The following is a 21,468-nucleotide window of genomic DNA, read 5'->3' as shown; positions in this document are numbered from 1 at the left end:
GTTTTTTTTGACAATATATAGTTGCTACAAACGGTCATGTTGTCTGGCTATGTTTTTTCTTTTTTTTTAATAATATAGGAGTAGCAGACAAGTATGCAGTCCACCTGATGGTAAGTGGCTACTGCCGCCCATGGACATCTGTAGTCAACCCCAGATTGGATTAGATATTCTTACCTGAGGTCGGCCACAGATGCGCCGTTACCCCTGAGGACTAAGCTGGAATGCCTCGGAAAAGTCTGTCTCCCTTACCACACCCTTAATAACGGATCACAGCAGCGCCTAAGACTGCTGTTATTAGGTAGAAGCAGGGTTCTACCACCTTCAATGTAAGGAGTGACTACCAATAGATATCTATAATCGCCCCTAAATGGGCTTGTTGCTTGACCACAGATTCTTATTGAACACAGTCAGATGTTGGAAATTCGTATAAGGTTGCTACTACACTCAACATCAGAACCGAACAGCATTTATTACATCATCATCATCAACAATCCATTACTGTCCCATTGCTGGGCACGGGTCTCCTCTCATAACGAGAAGGATTAGGCCATAGTCCACCGCGCTGACCAAGTGCGTATTGGTAGACTTCACATACCTCTGATTTTTTTTTATATAAAGCTCTCAGGTATGCAGGTTTCCTCCCCATATTTCACTTCATCGTATAGCAAGTGATTATTAATTTTCTAATACGCACATAATGTGCTTGGTTGGCATGGTTTGGCTGTGTTTGCAGATTGAACTAAAATTATTATTACTATTTCCTACTTTTGGACAATATTGCCACATAACATATTCTACGCATACAAGTCACATAAAGCAGTTTTATTTACTTCCCCATAACTTCACAACTTTCGAATCGGAGAAGTTTTGGGGTCTAATCAAAATCGAAACATTTTGTAAGCTTTCGAAATAAACATGGGGAAAATCATAACATGAACTTTTATAACGGGCTGGCAACTTTTTTTCGGAATTCAGGAGCTTTCGAATTTTTGTTGTTGGATGGTAAATTTGTCGCTTTGACGAATGTTCCAAAACTCGTCAATGTTTGACAAACTTTATCTAGATGTTGTTTTTTGGAATGTAAAACAGAAATCTCATTAAAACTTTCTATAAGTTATTTGTTAGGCTATGTTATTCTTAATTTAAGTCTCTGTTAATAAATTTGAAAAATCAAGGCTTTAGTTTGATTTCAGAAAATGGATTTTACTTGTTATGTCAATGTCTTTCAGTTTTTGAAGGAACTTAGATTTTGCAGAAATGAGGTCAAGTATTTTTGAAACTATTGCCGTTTTATACGAATTAAAGTGGATTAAGAATTTTGTATCCATGATTTTGTTTTACAATGACAATGTTATATTTATTGAATATCTTATTACTATTATTAATGCGATAGTTAACAAAACTGATGTTTGTTACTCTTTCACACAAAAATTAGCGATCAGATCAGAAATTAGGCACACTGGTAGTGTATCTCCTGGACTAATGCATAAGATACTTCTCACTTAGTCTCACACTCAACGAGGCCTATAAGGCCGGGGGAAAGTTATTGTTGCAATTTTTAACTACTATTAATTGTTTTGGGAGTGCTGACCCGAAACGGGATGTAAACGTCGGAATGTTTGGAAACCGCTGGGAATTTCCAGTTTGACGTTTTATAAAACTAAAACCTCGTTTTAATAGCAGCGCCGGCAGCTACGTTCGCTACCTTGAATTTTAAAAATTGATTTTCCGAACGACTGGCAGATTGGAGATTGTGAGGAGAGAAAGGAAAATTGATGTAAATTTGAAATGCATATAGCCATTCTATATCCACTTTAAAATTCAGTTAAATTTAGGTTCAATGGAATAAGTGTTGTATTGAGCCTATGTTAGTGACAGCTTACAATTTATATTGTCCCAAGACCTAATATTTTTTTTAAGATCTCATGTTGTCTGGTCTTATAAATGGGACTGTGTATAAGATCAGTCAGATGTTACAATAATAATATTAATAAGGGCTTAATTTTAAATATTCGTAGGCCCTTCTGTATTATACTACCTCTATGGCGACACAGGCAATATAAGATATCGGTTAGATACGGAAAGATTTCCGGGTTCGATCCCCGGGGTGGACAATTGGACATCCTTTATATCATTGCATGACGATATTGGCCAAATATGATCATTGTCAAAATATAACATCTCGTGTACCATATTTTATGCAATAAATAAATGATAAATTAAGATTTATTTTCTGGGTCTGGGTGTTATTTTTTTCTGCGTCTCTACATTCTACAATATGAAGAGCTATCTCGTGCTAGTAAAGAAAGCAATTTTATTCCAACGAAGAAAAATAGCAGAAACAACATTTGCATCAAATCTGCGGGGATTTCTAACTTTACGTCAATTTCCACAAAATAATGCGAAAAGCGTTCAGAACTCCGATAGTATACCCATGGGTTATGGCGTCCTATTTCAAAAGTCGTTCGGTGTTGCCGTATTGTAAGTTTATCCGAGCTACGGGAAGCTTTGATCTTTATAATGTTGCCCTCGTAAATAACGGTTATTGAGTTCTTTTGTTAGCGCTTTATCTATGATCTGAACGTATTCTTGCATAGAGGAAAAGGGTATTTGTAAAATATCCCAGATGGTATGTAGATTTGAGTGGGATATTTTTGGGTTAATATTTATTTTAGGAACAGTAGGAGTGATTTACGCTGCGGTTTATATTAGGCCCATATTTGTGAATTATTTCTGCCTTATTAGGGTTATGAAGGCACATTAATGCGGTTGTCCTAAGTGTAACATGCATTTAGATAAGGGACATTTTAAGATTTGGAGCTATATTTTAGAGTATGTTAAAATATATTTTTTCAAATAAACTAAGTCATATAATAATATGAAAGATATAAAAATAGTAGTAGTATTAATTCCAAACACAACTTCCGTGTTTTAAAACAAGCGTGACACTTCCGTAACTTGCTGCAAACGCTGATTCAGTTTCTCCTGACACGACAAAACTAAAACTAGGTAAGAATAACTTCTAAAATGGATTTAGCACCTTGACTCTGTACTCTGTTACCTAATACATTTATTCATTGGTAAACAATATGAATTTCCCTAAAATATTACTAATAGGTTTCGAACGTACCTACTATAAACTAAGTGATTATTTGACTGACAAAACGGTGTGGTCTGAAGTAGCTCCAGTTCCACATGTACCATTAGGTTAAGTTTGACATTGTAGAAACCATTTTTTTTTAAAGATGTGTGTTATGGAGTTTATTTCGCCGCTTTCGTCTTCATAACGAAACACCTTATGAAATGGTGGTAGTTGTATTGACATTCAAAAAGTGCTCTGAAAAGAACCTATTTTGAATTTAAAAAAATGTTTTGATTTGAAAAACTATTACCGATGCATTACTCAAAACACTTAAGAGAACCAAGAGAACAAACAGTAGTGGAGAGCCGTGCACACATGTTTCACAAAGTATTCTATTTTCATCACACACAATGGATCCTTTGACGCACTAGACACTTTTCAACAATGGATCCCATCTGAAAAGAGCCTGAAAAAACTTTGTTGAAAATAGTGTTGACCGATGGACCTATGTTAGTTTTGTTTCGCTTTCATTTTGTCTGGCCGACCGATAGATCGGTCACTTAGGATTGTGTAGTGTTTAAACGAATTCATGTTGAAATTTTGGTTCTATTTAGATAAACTAATTGAAACTTGAGAAAGCTTGGAGCTTGCACAAGGCATCAGTAAAATGACTGAAAAATGCAGTAGGGCGAGATTGCTTACGAGGATTTGGATGGTCCGATATCGTTCAAGAAGTATCTAATAAGTTTCCAGGGTACTCATTTACAATTATCGCACATGATATAAATAATCACGATTATTGTTGGTGTGACCCCTCTCTCCCTGAGATGAGATTCGTGTAACTCAGCAATGTGACCGTTACAAGAAGAAGTAGATAATTCATTATCTTTACGACTCTTTATGACGCTTGATCGGATTTGGATAGGACTATAGAAATCACTTTGGACTATGAACAGTGATCGCCTGACACTGATGTTAGAATCCATGGGTAAATATTAAAATTATTCCCTCACCTTCCGGAAAGCAACCCTGAAGTTCTCAGACAGGAACGCGTAGAGCACGGGGTTGACGCAGCTGTTCATGTACGCCAGCACGTGTGACACGATCTGGGCTGTCACCGTGAAGTACGTGATGTTGTATTTGTCCAGCGCCTTCACCAGCAGGATTATCTGGAATAAATAGTGCTTTAGTGGTTTTGCTGATATCATTTTTTTATGACTGTAGGTTTCTTGAAGCAGTGTTTGCCTATTGTAAGGAGATTCTTGGCGATATGACCTTAGGTATGCTCCTACGATAGTATCATTTAGTTAGGGAAAATCGGCAAATTTTCAGTTTGTTTTTTATTACGTTGCAGTAGCAAACAACCTTTGAGTCCACCTGACGGTAAGTGGTCACAGCCGTACCTATGAGTATGTATATCATAACCTGAAATCCTTTATGACGTCGCCCGATTAAATGAGTATGTCTTATCCAAGTGTGTCTTTCTAGTTTTTACTTGATTCTTGATAGTTTCAGTTTGAACTTGTTTTATCAATAATAAGCCCTTTGGATTCTAACAGAATGATACAAAACGTAAGGCAAGGACGAAATGAGTTTAAATGGGCTAAATTCAAGCCAACTAAATCTAAAAAATACCCTTTGAAAAAAAAAGCTAACCTTTTACTTTGTATGCATGAATAAGGATACGTACAAAAGATAAGGCTCGACTTGGCGGAGGCATTGCCGTGCTTTCAAATACAATTTATTATTTGATTCACACATAAAACATTAAAGGGTCTGATATGAAATTAATTATTAATCAGATCCGTTACTGCCAAGGTGTAATCTCACCTAAACAAAACCCAGTTATTCGGAATGGGTAATATTTTGTTTAAGTAGATAAACTGTGAACGACTTTATTAGTCACCATGTCGGTCTGACTCGCGGAGGGTAGAGAGGTTGAGGTCAGTAAGTTTCTATTAACAGATTGAGGTAGCAAACAAACATGAATCTACTGTATACTTACCATAAGTTTACAAAACATCCCACAATTTTACGTTACGTTTACTCAATCCATAATTCTGTTCCGTTTGCTTCAGTAGATTGAGGTGTGGAAAGCGTACCACTAAGTAAATTTAACAATAAGTAAGTGCTCAAGTAACGAGGAACTTTTTGTCTCCCTCACATGTTCGCAAAAAAGAGAAACAAAACATAAAGCGCCATTTTGTCAATTTAGACATTTAATGTAACGTTACTCACACTATAGTTCTGATACAATTCGCTTGGGTCGCTGATTGGAATTTGTATGGGCAAATACGTAAACAAATACCAAAACAGTCATATTTGTCAAAACGTAAAAACTCATGGTAAGGGTACTGATTAGATAAGTAGACAGACGGCTGTAGACGTCTATGACCAACTCCATATAGAACAGGGATTCTACCCTAAGTCTGTTACAAATGTAAACACCAATGTCGCCTCATAAGTAAGTCACGCATTTGTAGTGATGGTATCAAATTTCTTTCAAGGTCTCCGTATGTGTATATCTATATCATTTAAGACAGGGCATTGAAGGACAGTCTAGGTCGGCTAAGTAGAAAACGTCAAGCTTAAATGCTGCTTTTTCGTAGTCATCTAATAACCGTTGCTCAATATGCCGACGGCCCATTAAGGTTACCAGACGATTCCGGATTTGATATTTGTTCAGGTTCCGGAGTAAATAGGAGTGGTTGAGTAAGTGTAGAACTAACAACTTGTTTTACTTAAAAAATATGTCCAGGCATTTAAATATTCATCAAAAGAATACAATTAGTGCCTACTACTGTGAAAAGTCAGAATGAATAGACAAATTACATAAAAATGAAATATCCGGCTCCAAGGACCAAGAAAAAAATTATAATGAAACATTGTAGGATATATTTATTTTTATATATATATAAATAAAATTTAAAATTTATTTATTTTAAATTTATTTTAAATTATAATCTCATATATATAGGACCAATAACGTTTCAAAAACACATTAAAAGGATTATTCTAGACACAAATTTACAAAGCAAACCGTGCAAATATACACAATGGAATTAACTTTGATATCGGTATTAGTATAAAGTCTCTTTGCTTACGTGTTGTTGAAATACTAAATTTTGTATTGTTTCATGCTTACGCGAAATTTGTGGCTCAAGTTATGAAAGGTGGTGGTTTCTAGTTTCTACCGATGCAGACATAAATTTTACGTTTGTCGAAACTTTTACAATTTTTCCATTCAATGACATATACGATACGATATACGATGATACATTGACGCGCCTTGTTACTTACATACGATGTACTAGTTAAGTTTTGTCAGATCAGGTTTCAATAAATTGATTAGTTTTAGCAATTTTCATTAATGGGGATTAGTATACCACGAGACCGTTTGTTTGTTATATTACAAACTCAATAAAGCGATATTTGTTTCAAAAACGTTTATAGAAATAGCTTGTTTAATAATAATTCTGATAATTTCGTAACGTACAGATTTTGGATGCAGGTACTCGTATTAAAAACTAAGTTCGTGTAGTCATTTGAGCTAAATCGCTAATGCTTACATCTTGTACCACACCAAAAAACACAGTCCTCGCTGAATAATTAATTTCCTTTTATCAAAACTGAAGCGTTTATCTCGTCGGCGAGTTATAAACAATTAAAATTGATATTCCGCCCTTGAAACGTCAACACTTCGGATGTTATAAATTTCGTTGGCTTTCCTTAGCTATTTTAGGTAAATATTTTGTTATTGTTTTTGTTTCTAATAAGTGGAATCGGCTGCTTTTTGTTTGCTAAGAACACGTGTAGCAAACAGAAGAATAGTAGACGATAGGAAAAAACCAAGTTTAGAAGGTGGTAGAACCCTTTGTGGTTCGACTCCGTCGTCACCACCGCCACACCTATTTCTGCCTCATAACAGCAGTGTTAGGCGCTGCTGTGTTCCGTTTTGAAGGATGTGGTAAGGGAGGCATACTTCTCCGAGGCGTTCCAGCTTAGTCCTCAAGGGTAGTGGCGCATCTGTGACAGACTTTAGGTAGGTATATCTAATCCTATCTGGGGTTTAATACAAATGACCACGGGCGACAGTAGCCACTTACCATCAGGTGTACCCCATGCTCGTCTGTTACTCCAATATTATAAAAAAAGGTTTTAATATAGGTCGTACTTAATCCTTGTTATGGGTAAAAGTGGTAGAGTTTAACACGGTTATTTATAGCGTTACCGTTATACCTATATCGTTCTTATAAGATCATTAAACGCTGTTTTAGTTTTAAAGGATACGAACGTGCCTGTCAACAATTTAATTTATTCTTATTTACCACTGATTATAGTTGTCAAATTATTATCAGATGGACTGCATGCTCGTTTTCTACATTTATGCCTTTAAAAAAATCGAAGTTTTTTGCGCTATATTAAGATTTCACATTTTCGATTTAGGAAAATGCTCGCGAACGACCCTGGTTCGAATCCTAAGCACACACATCTCATTTATCAAAGAATTTTGTGCGTGTTAAAAATTAATTACCGCTTTCTTAAAGAGTTCTTAAATAAAGTCAATGAAGCCTGAATGAAGAATTGTGAAGTCTACCAATCCATTTCAACATGGCTAGTGTGAACCCCTCTTACTCTAAGAGCAAAACCTCTACCTAATAGTAGAACAAGAATGGCTGACGGCGACTGCGATTTCAAATTCATAAATATACACTATAATACATATGTACTTGCACGCTGTATATAGGACGACAGTTATTTGAAATTCATAGACAGACACTATTATACTTATGTACTTGTATGAAATGAAATATATTTATTTTGTATAGGCCAACGGCGGCACTTACAAATTGTCAGTTACAATATTTTCTTAAACTACTACCGGATCGGAACGCGACCTCTACTGAGAAGATCCGGTAAGAAACTCAGTGGGTTTGTCTTTTTTAATTTTAAAAATAATTATTCTCTTTTTAATTTTTTTTTAAATGCCATTATTTTTACATATAATTAATAAATACAAGTGACCCAAGCCGCAACTGGGTCAGTTCCGATTGCGGAATGCCTCGTGCGCCGGCATTCCGCAATGCTAACGTCTCAGATATCTTTCACGCGTATCGAGAACTCGTGTACGTGATTCTGCGAATTTGGTTTCATTCTTTAGAAAAATATGCAATGCTTTTGTGTAACGCGACTATTTTCTGAAGCATTTTAATTTATTTTATAGTGAACTATTGCAAAGGCAAAACTTTTCTCACAGTTGTCTCATAGTAGCAGTGTTAAGTGCTGCTCTGTTTTTGTGTTAGAAAAGTAATTATCACTTGCTTAAAGAGTTCTTAAGTGAAGTTCTCAAGCATTTGTGAAGCCTATCAATCCGTTTCAACATGGCCAGTGTGAACCCCTCTAATTCTAAGAGCAGTTTCTATACCTAGTAGAAAAAGAACAATCCACGACGATTGCTTCAAATTCATCGACATACACTATAATACATATCTACTTACACTCTACATATAAGACGACAGTTATTTGAAATTCATAGACAGACACTATAATACATATGTACTGGTTGTATATAAATACAAGTTACCCAAGCCGCAGAAACTGGGTCAGTTCCGATTGCGGAATGCCTCGTGCGCCGGCATTCCGCAATGCTAACGTCTCAAATATCTTCCACGCGTATCGAGAACTTGTGTACGTGATTCTGCGAATTTGGTTTCATTCTATAGAAAAATATGCAATGCTTTTGTGAACGTGAATATTTTCTAGTGTATTTCTGAAGCATTTTAATGTAGTTTAAAGTAAGCTATTGTGAAGGCGGAACTTTTCTCAGTTGCCTCATAGTAGCAGTGTTAAGTGCTGCTCTGTTTTTGTTTTAGAAAATTAATTATCGCTTGCTTAAAGAGTTCTTAAATAAAGTTTTTAAAGCATTTGTGAAGTCTATAAATACGTTTCAACATGGCCAGTGTCAATCCCTCTAACTCTAAGAGTTGGATCTGTACTATTCTGTACCTACTAGTACAACAAGAACAGTCGATGACGACAGTTATTTCAAATTCATAGACAGACACTATAATACATATGTATATGGTTATATATAAATACAAGTGACCCACACGGCAGTAACTGGGCCAGCAACGATTGCGGAATGCCTCGTGCGCCAGCATTCCGCAATGCTAACGTCTCAGATATCTTTCACGCGTATCGAGAACTTGTGTACGTGATTCTGCAAATTTGGTTTCATTCTATAGAAAAATATGCAATGCTTTTGTGAACGTGAATATTTTCTAGAGTATTTCTGAAGAATTTTAATGTAGTTTAAAGTAAGTTATTGTAAAGGCGGAACTTTTCTCAGTTGCCTCATAGTAGCAGTGTTACGCTGCTATGTTCTGATATAAAAGGCCTTGTTGATGGTTAACCTTTTTTTGTATAATTTTTCTTTATTTGTATATTACAGTATTACTAAAAATATTTAAAACATGAAATTAAATACTAATTTAAATAAAACAATGTTCAAACTAAAGATTATATGTATATAGAGCTAACATTGTCGCGGTTTTCATACAAAAGCTTTCAACCCACTTCACACTGATACCATCTTAAATTGATTGACGTTTGACATATACCTTCTGATTACACGTGCCCGACACGTTGGCTCCCCATGTCCGGTTTATTGCTATAAAGTGGACATACCTGTCTATTATATAGTCGAATGTTTTTGGGTAAAACGGAAAAAGATTTTCAGGAAAATGTATGACAGTCGTAAGGAGTGTAATCAAGTTTTAGGTAGTTCTTCTGTGTTATATGAAATCGTCTTAGTAACAAGTCTCCAACAATCTAAGTTCAATCTGGAACACAGCAGTGCTTAACACTGCAGTTATTCGGCAGAAATAGGTTGAACCAAACAGGTTTCTACCACCTTTGGTGCTACATAACCTGCTCTCGTTGTTAAATACATATATTTGTAGCTATACTTTCTCTTCCTTAGGTTCTACATACGAAATTCTTCCTTCTTCCAAATAATCTTTCCTTAACGCAACATAATTAATTAAACAGCCAAATATGTTAACGTACAACTGAAATAGTTTCTAAGACATTCACAGAACAGTTTGCTTACGACATCTCATACGCAAACATGTAAAGCGGAGAATTTCTAACTTAGTTAAAGTCTAACTTAGTTAAAGTTTAAATCCGATTCGTGGTAACAATATCTCGGTCTATTGTGACAGTTAATTTGTATTTGTAAATGGATTTATGTATGGAAGTATCTACTTATTAAATTTTAACCACATTTATGGGTTTGTTTATTTATACAAACTAACGCGCTTTTTACACTAAAACTCAGATACAAAGAGATATATAAGTACCCAGATATATATAAATACCTAAATACTGAATAGAAAATCCATTCCTTAGATGTTTAAATAGGCAGGGGTTGAATCAAGATTCTAGATAATAACTTAAACTTAACCAGGCTGCTACTTTCATACGTAAATATGTAAAGCGGAGAATTTCTAACTTAGTTAAAGTCTAACTTAGTTAAAGTTTAAATCCGATTCGTGGTAACAATATCTCGGTCTATTGTGATAGTTAATTTGTATTTGTAAATGAATTTATGTATGGAAGTAGCTACTTATTAAATTTTAACTACCTATTTTTTGTTTGTTTATTTGTTTATTTACAGTTTGTTTATTTATGACAAACGAACGCGCTTTTTACACTAAACCGCATACGAGGATTGCGCTCAGATACAAAGAGATATATAAATAATAAATAAATAAATAAAGCTTTTATTGATTCCTTAATTCTTACAAAACATGTCATCTTAGTCTATTTAGTTTTATTAAAATATTTACAAATAGCGATTTAATATAATTTTAATTTATTTAATTTAATTCATTTAATACCTAATTAATTTCATTTGATTTAATTATGATATATTATTATTATTAATCTATGTCTATGAATACAATATTTAATATTTTATCTATATAATATTTACTTATAAGAATTCTAATATAGGTAAGTCTTAAGGACCGCCTAAGCCGGTAAAAGCCTCCTCCATTCGTTGCCATTCAACTCTATCCCTAGCGAGTCTGCTCCAAGTTTTTCCTACCATTAAAGCTATATCGTCACTCCATCTCTTGTATGGTCTACCTTTCTTACGTTTTTTATTGATTGGATACCAGTTTGTTGTCGTTTTTGTCCATCTTTCGTCTTGTACTCTTTGTATATGTCCTGCCCACTTCCACTTTAGCTTACGAATTTCTTTAATTACGTCTCTAGATTGGGTTTGTTCTCTTATTGTACTATTTTTAATTTTGTCTTTTAATTTAAATCCCATGTAGCTTCTTTCTATGGCGCATTGGCAGACTCTAAGTTTATTTAGTGATTTCTTTGTTAGTGGCCATGTTTGACAAGCATACGTTAAGCATGGTAACAAACAGACATCCATTACCTTGGTTTTTATTTTAGTTGGCAGTTTATTCTTAAAGATTTCCTTCATTGCCCAGTATTTGCTCCATGTGTTTTTAATCCTACGGTCTATTTCTTTTTGTGTGCAATCTTTAATGGCTACTAGGTGACCTAAATATACATATTCTTGAACCCATTCTAGCGGTGTAGAGTTTATTGTCATTTCAATTTTTGTTCTGTTTGTCATCAATTTAGTTTTGCTCTGATTAAGTTCTAGTCCCACAGTTTTACTTTCCTTGTTTAATGTTTCTATCATATACTGTAGTTCTGTTGGGCTTTCTGAGAACAAGACAATGTCATCAGCAAACCTTAAATGTGATAAATATTGTCCGTGTATTTTTATACCAATTTCTTTCCAGTTTAATGCTCTAAATATTTGTTCTAAAACGGCTATAAACATCTTTGTAGAGAGGGGATCGCCTTGCCTTAAACCTCGCTCTATATTGAAGATTGGTCCGGGTACATCTAATTTTATTCTTGCTTTGCTATTTTTGTATATTTCTTTGATGATATTTATATATGTTTTATTTAATCCTTGCTCTTTTAGTGCTTTCCACATAGAGTCGTGCGAAATAGAGTCAAACGCACGTGAGTAGTCGACAAAACATAAGTATAACGGCATGTTATATTCGTTATATTTTTCAATAACCATTTTTACCGTATGTATGTGATCTATTGTTGACCGGTTCTTCATAAATCCTGCCTGCTCTATGGTTTGGTTTTCATCGATTGTTCTCGTTATTCTTCTTAATAATGTAGACGAAAATACTTTATAAAGACATGACATGAGGCTAATAGGTCTGTAGTTCGATAATAATGTGGAGTCGCCTTTTTTGTACAGGAGCTTTATCTCAGAGCAAGTCCATTGGTCTGGTATTTCATTTTTCTGCAATATTAAATTAAATAATTTAGTGAGTGGCTTAATTAATTCAGCTTTTCCTGCCTTTATCATCTCATTAGTTATACCATCTGGACCTGGGCTCTTTTCTAATTTTAAGTTGTTTATTGATAGTTCAATTTCATTTTCGTTAAAGTTCGGAACTGGTTCATCAATATGCGATATCACTGAAGTATTTTCAGAAGCTTGAATGGTCTTCGAATATAATGTTTTATAAAATTGAGTCACTACTTTCGTCAAATCTTGTCTATTACTAACTTTAGTTCCAGAAGAGTTTTGTAGTTGGGTCATAAGTTGTTTTGTAGTATTTAGATTTTTGTACGCCTTCTTAACTGCTCCAGAAGTTTGGATATATTTTTCTATCATATAAAGTCTATAGTTGTGTAAGTTAAGTGTTATCTTGTTATTAATGTTTCTATATAATTTGCTCAAGTAGTTTTTCTCTTGTCTTGTTTTATTTTCTTTATTTTTAAGGTGTTGTCTCTGGTTAATCATATCCGTAATTTCGTCCGTGAAAACGAATTTTTTTCTTGCAGCTTTTGTGGTGATAGTTGAGCTTTTTGTACTATTTAAAATTGCTGTCTGTATAATATTATACTGTTCTTGGATTGAACCTTTCGAGATATATATTTGCGTAGTTATTTGTGCTTTTAAGCTTTCGCTATTTATGTAGTTTTGTTTTTTCTTATTGTAAATTAATCGGTTTTGTTTTTTCTTTACAATATTGAAAGTAACTCTAACTAAACGATGGTCACTTGGATGTTTGAAGTTACTAAGAACGTCTATATTTTCTATGTTTGTTTTTGGAAAGTTTGAAGCTATATAGTCTATTTCATTTTTAGTTATAGAAGAGATATATAAATACCCAGATATATATAAATACCTAAATACTGAATAGAAAATCCATTCCTTAGGCCTTAGATGTTTAAATAGGCAGGGGTTGAATCAAGATTCTAGATAATAACATAAACTTAGCCAGGCTGACACTTTCATACACAAATATGTAAAGTGGAGAATTTCCAACTTAGTTAAAGTCTAACTTAGTTAAAGTTTAAATCCGATTCGTGGTAACAATATCTCGATCTATTGTTACAGTTAATTTGTATTTGTAGATGTATTTATGTATGGAAGTAGCGAAGTTTATGGGTTTATTTATATATACAAAAGAAGTCGGTTTATAACGCTTTCTGCACTAATTACTGCACACAAGGATTGCGTGGTTGATAGGAAGAAAAACATATTTAGTACCCAAACCCAGAATTAAAAAATTTATTCCTTACAAGTTTACCTAGATAGGAAATGAACATATCAGAATGCTTTGGTAACCACTGAAACACATGGGTCGTAAATGGTTGGTAACCATCCCCCATAATATACTATGTTACTATTCCTAAAACCTAAGTTAAAATACTTCATTCGTTCGCCCTTCGAATCAGATGCAAAAAAATTGCTGACATAAACAAAACACCCAAAGGTTGTAGTGGCAGTCAAACAAAAAATAATTCTATTATATCTCTTGATATTCGTATCAACGTTTTAATAAATATAGCAAAATCTTCAAAAATAACATTTCATATAATTAAAAACGAGCATTGCATTTCCAAAAGCTAAATTAGTAGATACACCGACATCTTTAAAACTATAACTTTTGAATATCACACCCACACTCCGACTTCAAACACGAATTTCGCAAGAAAATTCAAAACAGCACTTAATTAACGCTACGCTACTCCTTTGTGTTTAAGGGTATCTTATTACCTTAGTTTCTGTACCCGTAGTATGAGTTTTTGTGTTTTTACAAAAATGACTGTCTTCGTATATGTTTACGTATTTGCCCATACATTTCCAATAAACGCCCGTAGCGGACTGTATCAGAACTCATTGAAAATATATGGGAAATATATAAACAAATACAAAAACAGACATTTTTGTAAAAACGTAAAAACTCATACTAAGGGTACTGGCAACAGTGAGTTTCAGAGTTCAACGTAAGGTATAAATCCACACAAATGAGGCAAAATTAATAATGACTATGCCGTACGTGCCTGATTAATACACTATCATGCCTCGAATTTCAATTCGACAGGAAAGTTATTCAGCTGAATATAATAATCAGGCCAGGTCATTCACCGTATCTATTTCTCCTTTAGAAGATCAGTGTTAAAAACTAGGTACTATGTTCTAATTGAAGGATGTGGAAATGAAATATACTTTTGAGGCGTTCTAACTTAGTCTTCAGCGGCAACGTAACTGAGGCCGTTATCAAGTGGGAGTCTAACCTATCTTGGATTGATTGTTGCTGGTTTGTAAGCTCGTTTGTTACTTATAATTTAAAAATATTAATCTTTTACCCATTACTTAAGTGTTTATCACGTCATTGCTAGACAGTGACATAGCACTTTTCTCACAATATTTCCTTCTTAGTTGAAGGTTTAATAAATTAAAGTGAATCAGTTGTGCTAGACATATATTTTTGTGTTACAGAAGTAGTAAACAAGTCTAAGCCGTCTAATTTTAAATGATTATTGTCATAATGACTATGTGATAATAGATGATATAGAATATTTGTTATTCTTACCTGGATTGGACACCAGCAGACAGCAAAGACGACAACGACAACCACAACCATTCTGGTGACCTTCTTCCTCCCTCTTCTGCTCTCAGCTGACACCCTTCCTCCAGGGGCACTCTTCCATAACCTGGTCAACATGCACATGTACAGCACGCTGATCAAGGCTAACGGGATCACGTATGACGACAGGAAGAAGGACATTTGGAAACCCAGCTTGCTGTACCCTTGCTCCTCGAGGAATACACAAGATGAGTGATTTCTATGGAAGTATGAGTATTCTCTTTCTCCATGACAAATTCCCACTGGAATCGCGGTGGTCAGGATCACAACCCAAATGCAAGCGATTGCTAACAATGCGTTCTTCTCTGTCCGTATTGACATCGACGCTATGGGATGGACCACAGCCATAAATCTATCTAGTGACATCAGAACTAATGTGTATACCGACGCATGTGCTGTGACCACGATGAAGTATTGCACCACCTTGCACCACAAGTCGCCGAACGGCCATCTTGGCATCACATAATCCGTAGCAGTGAAGGGAACGCAGAAGATGACGAACAGAAGGTCAGCGACTGCCAAGTTTATTATGAGGAGGTTCGTGGTCGATCTCATTCCAGGGTTTGCTGCTACTACTAGTACTACTAAGGCGTTGCCGACTAAGCCAACGATTCCGATGAAGCCGAAGAAGATTGGCACAACTCTAGAGACGACCTTCTCAAGTAATTCTCCATTTTCGTATTCCGCGCTGTAGTTGCATCCGCCCAGGCTTGCGTCTTCACTTGTTAGGTTAAGGCATATGGTATAAAATTCGTCCTCTGTAGATTCCATTTTGGTGATCTTTAGTGTACCATATTTAAAAGATCCACAGTGCTTATTTTACCTGTAACAATGAAAATAACATTATTTGACAATGAATAGCCAATAATGGTTGTGTAGTGTATGTGCGGTTCTACTCGTAAATAGTTATTGGTAAGTATTTTATCCATTTATTTATATCAGTATTAATATAACAAGCTCGTTTTTCGGTTTTATTTGGGTTTTTGGATTTAATCACTGACAAAAAATGTCATTAGTTTTATCTTTAAATTTAACGGGGTAAAGTAAGAGTTTCTTTGATAAGAGTTTTGACTTTTTCTTAAAAACCACCGAGTTTTTCCTAACCTACGGTGACAACCGCATCTGTAGGTTTAATCCTTAGCTCGCATGCAATACCTAGATTTTTAAACTTATTTCCTCTAATGCTAAGCTGTGAAAAGTGCTTAAAAGTTCCCAAATATTTTCTTTGTGTAATGCCTGTGTTTCTTTGTGTGCTATGCAAACGTCTACAAGCTATGCTTGTAAAATACTGTTTTAATAGATAAGTATTAATATAAATATAGTTTTATTTTAAAAATCATTATCGGCAGAATCGTACACCTGGTAAAATAACAAAAGAACTTATGTCCATAAAGAATTCTTAGTATTTGCGAAACGATAAGGCCAATTGGATTATTTTCGAGCTATTCCCTTTAAGCACGGGAAAGCTCGCATTCTCGCATCATTTGCATATCCGAAACAAGCTCATTCAATTTATTACGGAGCGTAATGTACGAATGTTAATTAGAATGACCGTTTACGCGGTACGTTTTTGATGTTAATTTGTTTCAACAATAAGGTCAATTAAACTCTCGAACAGACAAACTATTGAATAGCAAATGTAATAGATATTCAGATAATTGTTATGGGCATTTCGAAAATTATGCGTACTTGGGAATATTTTTAATATTACGAAGTAGCAACTAAACTTGCAGTCCACTTGATGGTAAGTGGCTATTGCTGCCTATTGTTAGCGTATTTTCAATAATTATAATATGTTATCGTATTTTTAATAATAATTACAGTATAAGATGTTTTTCTTTAGTGATATTCTCAAGTATTGTTCTAAATAAAGTATGGTAATTGATGAAACTAGCTCGTTATCAATAGCCGCCACTTGGTGGCGCTAGTGAGCGAGTTGACATCTGAGAAAGGCGGCGAGCGCAACATTGGAATATAAGTCGATCTGAGCAATTCGGGTTATTGTTTTGTGATAAAGTGTTTAAATAAAGTAAACACTTTATTTAAACACTCAGGATCAGTTCAGGAAAACACAATATTGATTAAACAATCAATATTGTGTTTTCCTGAACTGATCCTTACACTATAAATATGTGTTTTTAAACACCGACAAGATTAGATTCATACTTGAGGTTGGCCACTGACGCGTTGCTACCCCTGAGGACTAAATTAAAAAGCCTTGTGAAGTTTCTCTCCCTAACCACCCTTCAAAGAAAAACAGTCTAACACTGCTGTTATAAAGCACACATTAGTATATCATTATTATATTACAGCTACGTTATAGGCATGTCAATATGTATTGTATAACAAACGCATAACGCATGGAAACCAATCAATCAATTCTCGTATCATTAGTCGAGTTCAATCAAACAGTACATTAATAAGATAGTTTCCAATATGTCGTTCCAGAATCTTGGATGAAACCAGACCACAGAACGTAATTATGTTCGTACACGTAATAACACATTCCTATCTGTTCTTGTGGTCAATTGATTAAGGTGGCCTTACAAAAGGTAGGGATCTAGGGAGTTGGTGAAACTATCGATATTATATTGATTTGTTACAATATCAATATACTGATGATATCGATTTTTTTATATAATGTCATCAGTATATCGATAATGCTAAGTTTTCACAAATTAGGAGATATAATCTAGTGGAAGGGCCTGTTTTCGCCGATGAGTTTTAACGATTTTTATTTTTTGTCAATTTTAATAGATTTTTTCGCTGACCTGTCGTATTAGTATAAAAAATCGATATTGCTATTTCAACTTATTTCAACATGGTCCAATATCGATGTTAATAAAGATATAGATATTTTAAGATATTTTAGGGTTAATATTATTCGATATTATCGAATTTTCGATATATCATTACATCCCTAACAAAGAGTCTTAATCACATGTTAACACACCTGTAATAAACGTTAATGAGATATTTAATCACATACTAAATATAGATCTAATATGTTTAGCTATTTGGTTGGAATGTTGTAGGTACATAGCCTTTATATATTTGGAGTGTAATAGTGAGAGGATATCAGGATTAGATAATTTAAAATCATCCCTGCTGCGTAAACAAAATGTAGTAGTAGACATTGATATTTTTTGTTTAGTTTAATGGCTTTCATGGTGTAATTTACACGGAACAATGCCGACATGCACAGTTAAGACACGAAATCGAAGAAAAAATGCGAAGAAATATAGTTTCATTAGTAAATGATCTAAAAACTTCATTTTTGTAATATTTTCCAAACACTAAAATAGATATTGACAATGACAATTGTTAAATGGTTACATTTTCTTGTTAATATATGATAATGTGTCAGTAAAATTCTTTACATCAACAAGTTTTGCCATTTTTTTAATATGAAGTAGCAAACGATCATGCAGTTCACCCGATGTTAAGTGGTTACTGCCGTCCATGAACCTGTAATCAACACCAGATACGATTATATTCCTACCTGAGGTTGGACACAAGTTCGTTAAGCTACTTGCTACCCTTAAGGGTTAAATTTGACCGTCTTGGGTAAGTATTTCTTCTGACTACACCCTCCAAGAGGCACACAGCTGCAGCGTGAAGCGCTGTTATCAGGCAGAACGTATGGTGCCTAATAACAGCGTGGTGGTCCCTCCAAAGTCCACCACAGTTCTACCACCTTCAGATTACTTAGGGAGCTAATACACAAGCGGCAGCTCACGTTGATTACCATCGACGATGCTCACCGACATCAAACGGCAACCAATAATCGTCGCCGACTGTCGCAGCCCATGATCAGTGACTACCGGCGACTTCCACCGCCCATCGCCGTCAACCGTAGCCTCCAATCTTCGACATTGACCGATACAAATTGTAGCTCATGTTTTAGCTCACTGTAGCTCATGTTTTACATCACTGTAGCTCGCGTGTTATCTCCCTTACGAAATTTTCATAATAATTTACAGAGGAATTGTTATTATTATTGCTATAATAACTATAAAAATAGTTCTTAAGGTAAAATAAACTATTTGTTTGAATGTTGAATATTAAACATAATTGTTAATTAGAGCCGAGCAACATAATAAAATGTTATTCTGATTAATAAGGCTCATGTTTCTTAGGGATGTTGGTTTCTTTTACCTTATTTAATTTTCTGATATAATAAGCGAATTCTTTAGGTTAATTTCTTTGATAACGCTCAACAATACTGTTATGAAATACCGATTAGGTAAAAGTCAGAAGGTAGAACCCTTTGTAGCTCGATTCTAAATGCCGCCGCCAAACCAATTTCTGCAAATAACGGCAGCGAGAAGACCTGTACGTTTGAGATTTATACCGATAAGTTTCTTACGTTAGTTTGACTCCAATTAAACTTATTAATAATAAATTAGGAACAAAAATAAAGGTAAAGAGAACGCGAGAGTTGGATATAGTAAGTTCCATTATGAAAGGAACGGAGGAAAAGAGAGATTTGAACGATCATTTTTGCCGCGTGGCGAGGCGTGGGGTACTCCACTTATCAGGTTCTAAAAGCACCCCACACTTTTTCCACAATTATACTATTTACTGTTCCTTCATTGATTCTTAGATTGAAAATTATTTTCTACTTTTTAGTTGATTTTATCATAAAAGCGAGTTTTTTAGTTTTTTGAACTATAATTATTTATTAATTTTTAGTATTTGTTGTTAAAGTGACCACCATTATGCATCGTTTGTAAAAAAAACAAGTGTTTATCTATTACGATTTAAGAGATAAAGCCCAATGACACACGAACAGACCGCAGAGGGTTTCGTTTTAACCTTTGAGTACGGAATCCTAAAAATCATTCTACAAGAGGTCATTATAGATATGTTTCAAAATATTTGAGTTATAGGGAAATAAAATTATTATTTTATAAACTAAAAATCACGCTATAAGAATTACGCCTATTGAAACTAAAAAGCAATAATTATTTGCAATCTAAACTTGCGATGAACTTTGCTGAAGGTGCTTGAAAAATCTCGCCTCGAAAATCGTTAATGCAGAGGATGTTGATAAGGCCAATGGTACAAAATTATTAAAATCGTGTATTGTCATCGGTTTTTGATAATTCTTCAAAATTTTGAATTAAACTGAACGTTCAAAGTGGATAGAAATCGGGCTCAAAGATTCCGTTACTGTTACGTACATACATACATACAAACGTACAACCCAAGCTAATAAAAGCGTGTTAATAAAAAGACAGCGATACAAATAAGTTTCCAGAGAGAGACAGAGAAATAGACAATAACTCGTGATCATAAATCTTTAACATCCCTAAATTAGAAAGCATATTTAAACCCGTTTAAACATTTAACAAAGTTTGTTCATAATGAACTGAGCCAGTAAATTATTCTAACGTATCATGTCAACAAGTGATTCGTAGCTCGTAATAAATAAACACTGTTTATTCGCTCCGAAAACACACCACGAGTGAGTTAAATGTGTGTTTTTGTTAACAATGATGTAGATTTGTGGAAGTTATTCTCGTTGTGTTGGATGTTGATAGATTGTTAGATAGTGTTGGATTAAAATTGCTATTTTAGGGTTCCGTACCCAAAGGGTAAAAACGGAACCCTATTACTAAGACTTCGCTGTCTGTCCGTCTGACCATCTGCCCGTCTGTCACAGGGCTACATCTCCGGTAGCGATGGGCGATTGTCTAAAAAAAACAATCGAATAAATCGACAATCGACGGAATCCACAATCGATTGTCGATTTATTCGTAGTAACAAAAAAACAATCGAATAACAATCGACGTTCGAATAACAATCGACGTTCGAATAACAATCGACGTACGAATAACAATCGACGTTCGAATAACAATCGACGTACGAATAGCGATGGGCGATTGTTCTAAAAAAAAACAATCGAATAAATCGACAATCGACGGAATCCACAATCGATTGTCGATTTATTCGTAGTAACAAAAAAACAATCGAATAACAATCGACGTTCGAATAACAATCGACGTTCGAATAACAATCGACGTACGAATAACAATCGACGTTCGAATAACAATCGACGTACGAATAACAATCGACGTACGAATAACAATCGACGTACGAATAACAATCGACGTTCGAATAACAATCGACGTTCGAATAAAAATCGACCTTGAAATAACAATCGACGTACGAATAAAAATCGACCTTGGAATAACAATCGACGACTGAATACAAATTATACCGCGCGGCCACATGCGTGTGCTCAGGACAATGTGCAGGTGCGTCGTGTTGCAAAGTTATCGTCACTTGCCACTGGTTGGAAAATGTAAAGTATTGTATTATTACATTTTAGTCAATTGTACTATATATTGTTGAGAAATAATTATACCATAAATCATTTTG

At 34.5% G+C, this 21,468-nt stretch overlaps 1 protein-coding gene across 1 annotated transcript in view; it reads right to left on the bottom strand.

The window, feature by feature from the left end:
- Positions 1-21,468, bottom strand: part of AstA-R1 (allatostatin A receptor 1) — a 147,523-nt gene that overhangs the window by 21,390 nt on the left and 104,665 nt on the right. Inside the window, exons 3-4 of the mRNA XM_073076216.1 lie at positions 15,028-15,904; positions 4,096-4,251 (exon numbers count right to left, since the gene is read on the bottom strand). Coding sequence (XP_072932317.1) covers positions 4,096-4,251; positions 15,028-15,852 — 981 coding nt within the window. The 5' untranslated portion in view covers positions 15,853-15,904. The remainder of the gene's footprint in view (positions 1-4,095; positions 4,252-15,027; positions 15,905-21,468) is intronic.

Source organism: Epargyreus clarus, unplaced genomic scaffold (assembly GCF_041222505.1).
Source record: "Epargyreus clarus isolate Ecla_fem2 unplaced genomic scaffold, WU_Ecla_fem_2.2 ptg000008l, whole genome shotgun sequence".
Lineage (NCBI taxonomy): Eukaryota > Metazoa > Arthropoda > Insecta > Lepidoptera > Hesperiidae > Epargyreus > Epargyreus clarus.
Note: the sequence above shows the minus strand (reverse complement) of the source record. Positions and strands in the feature narration are given on the sequence as shown.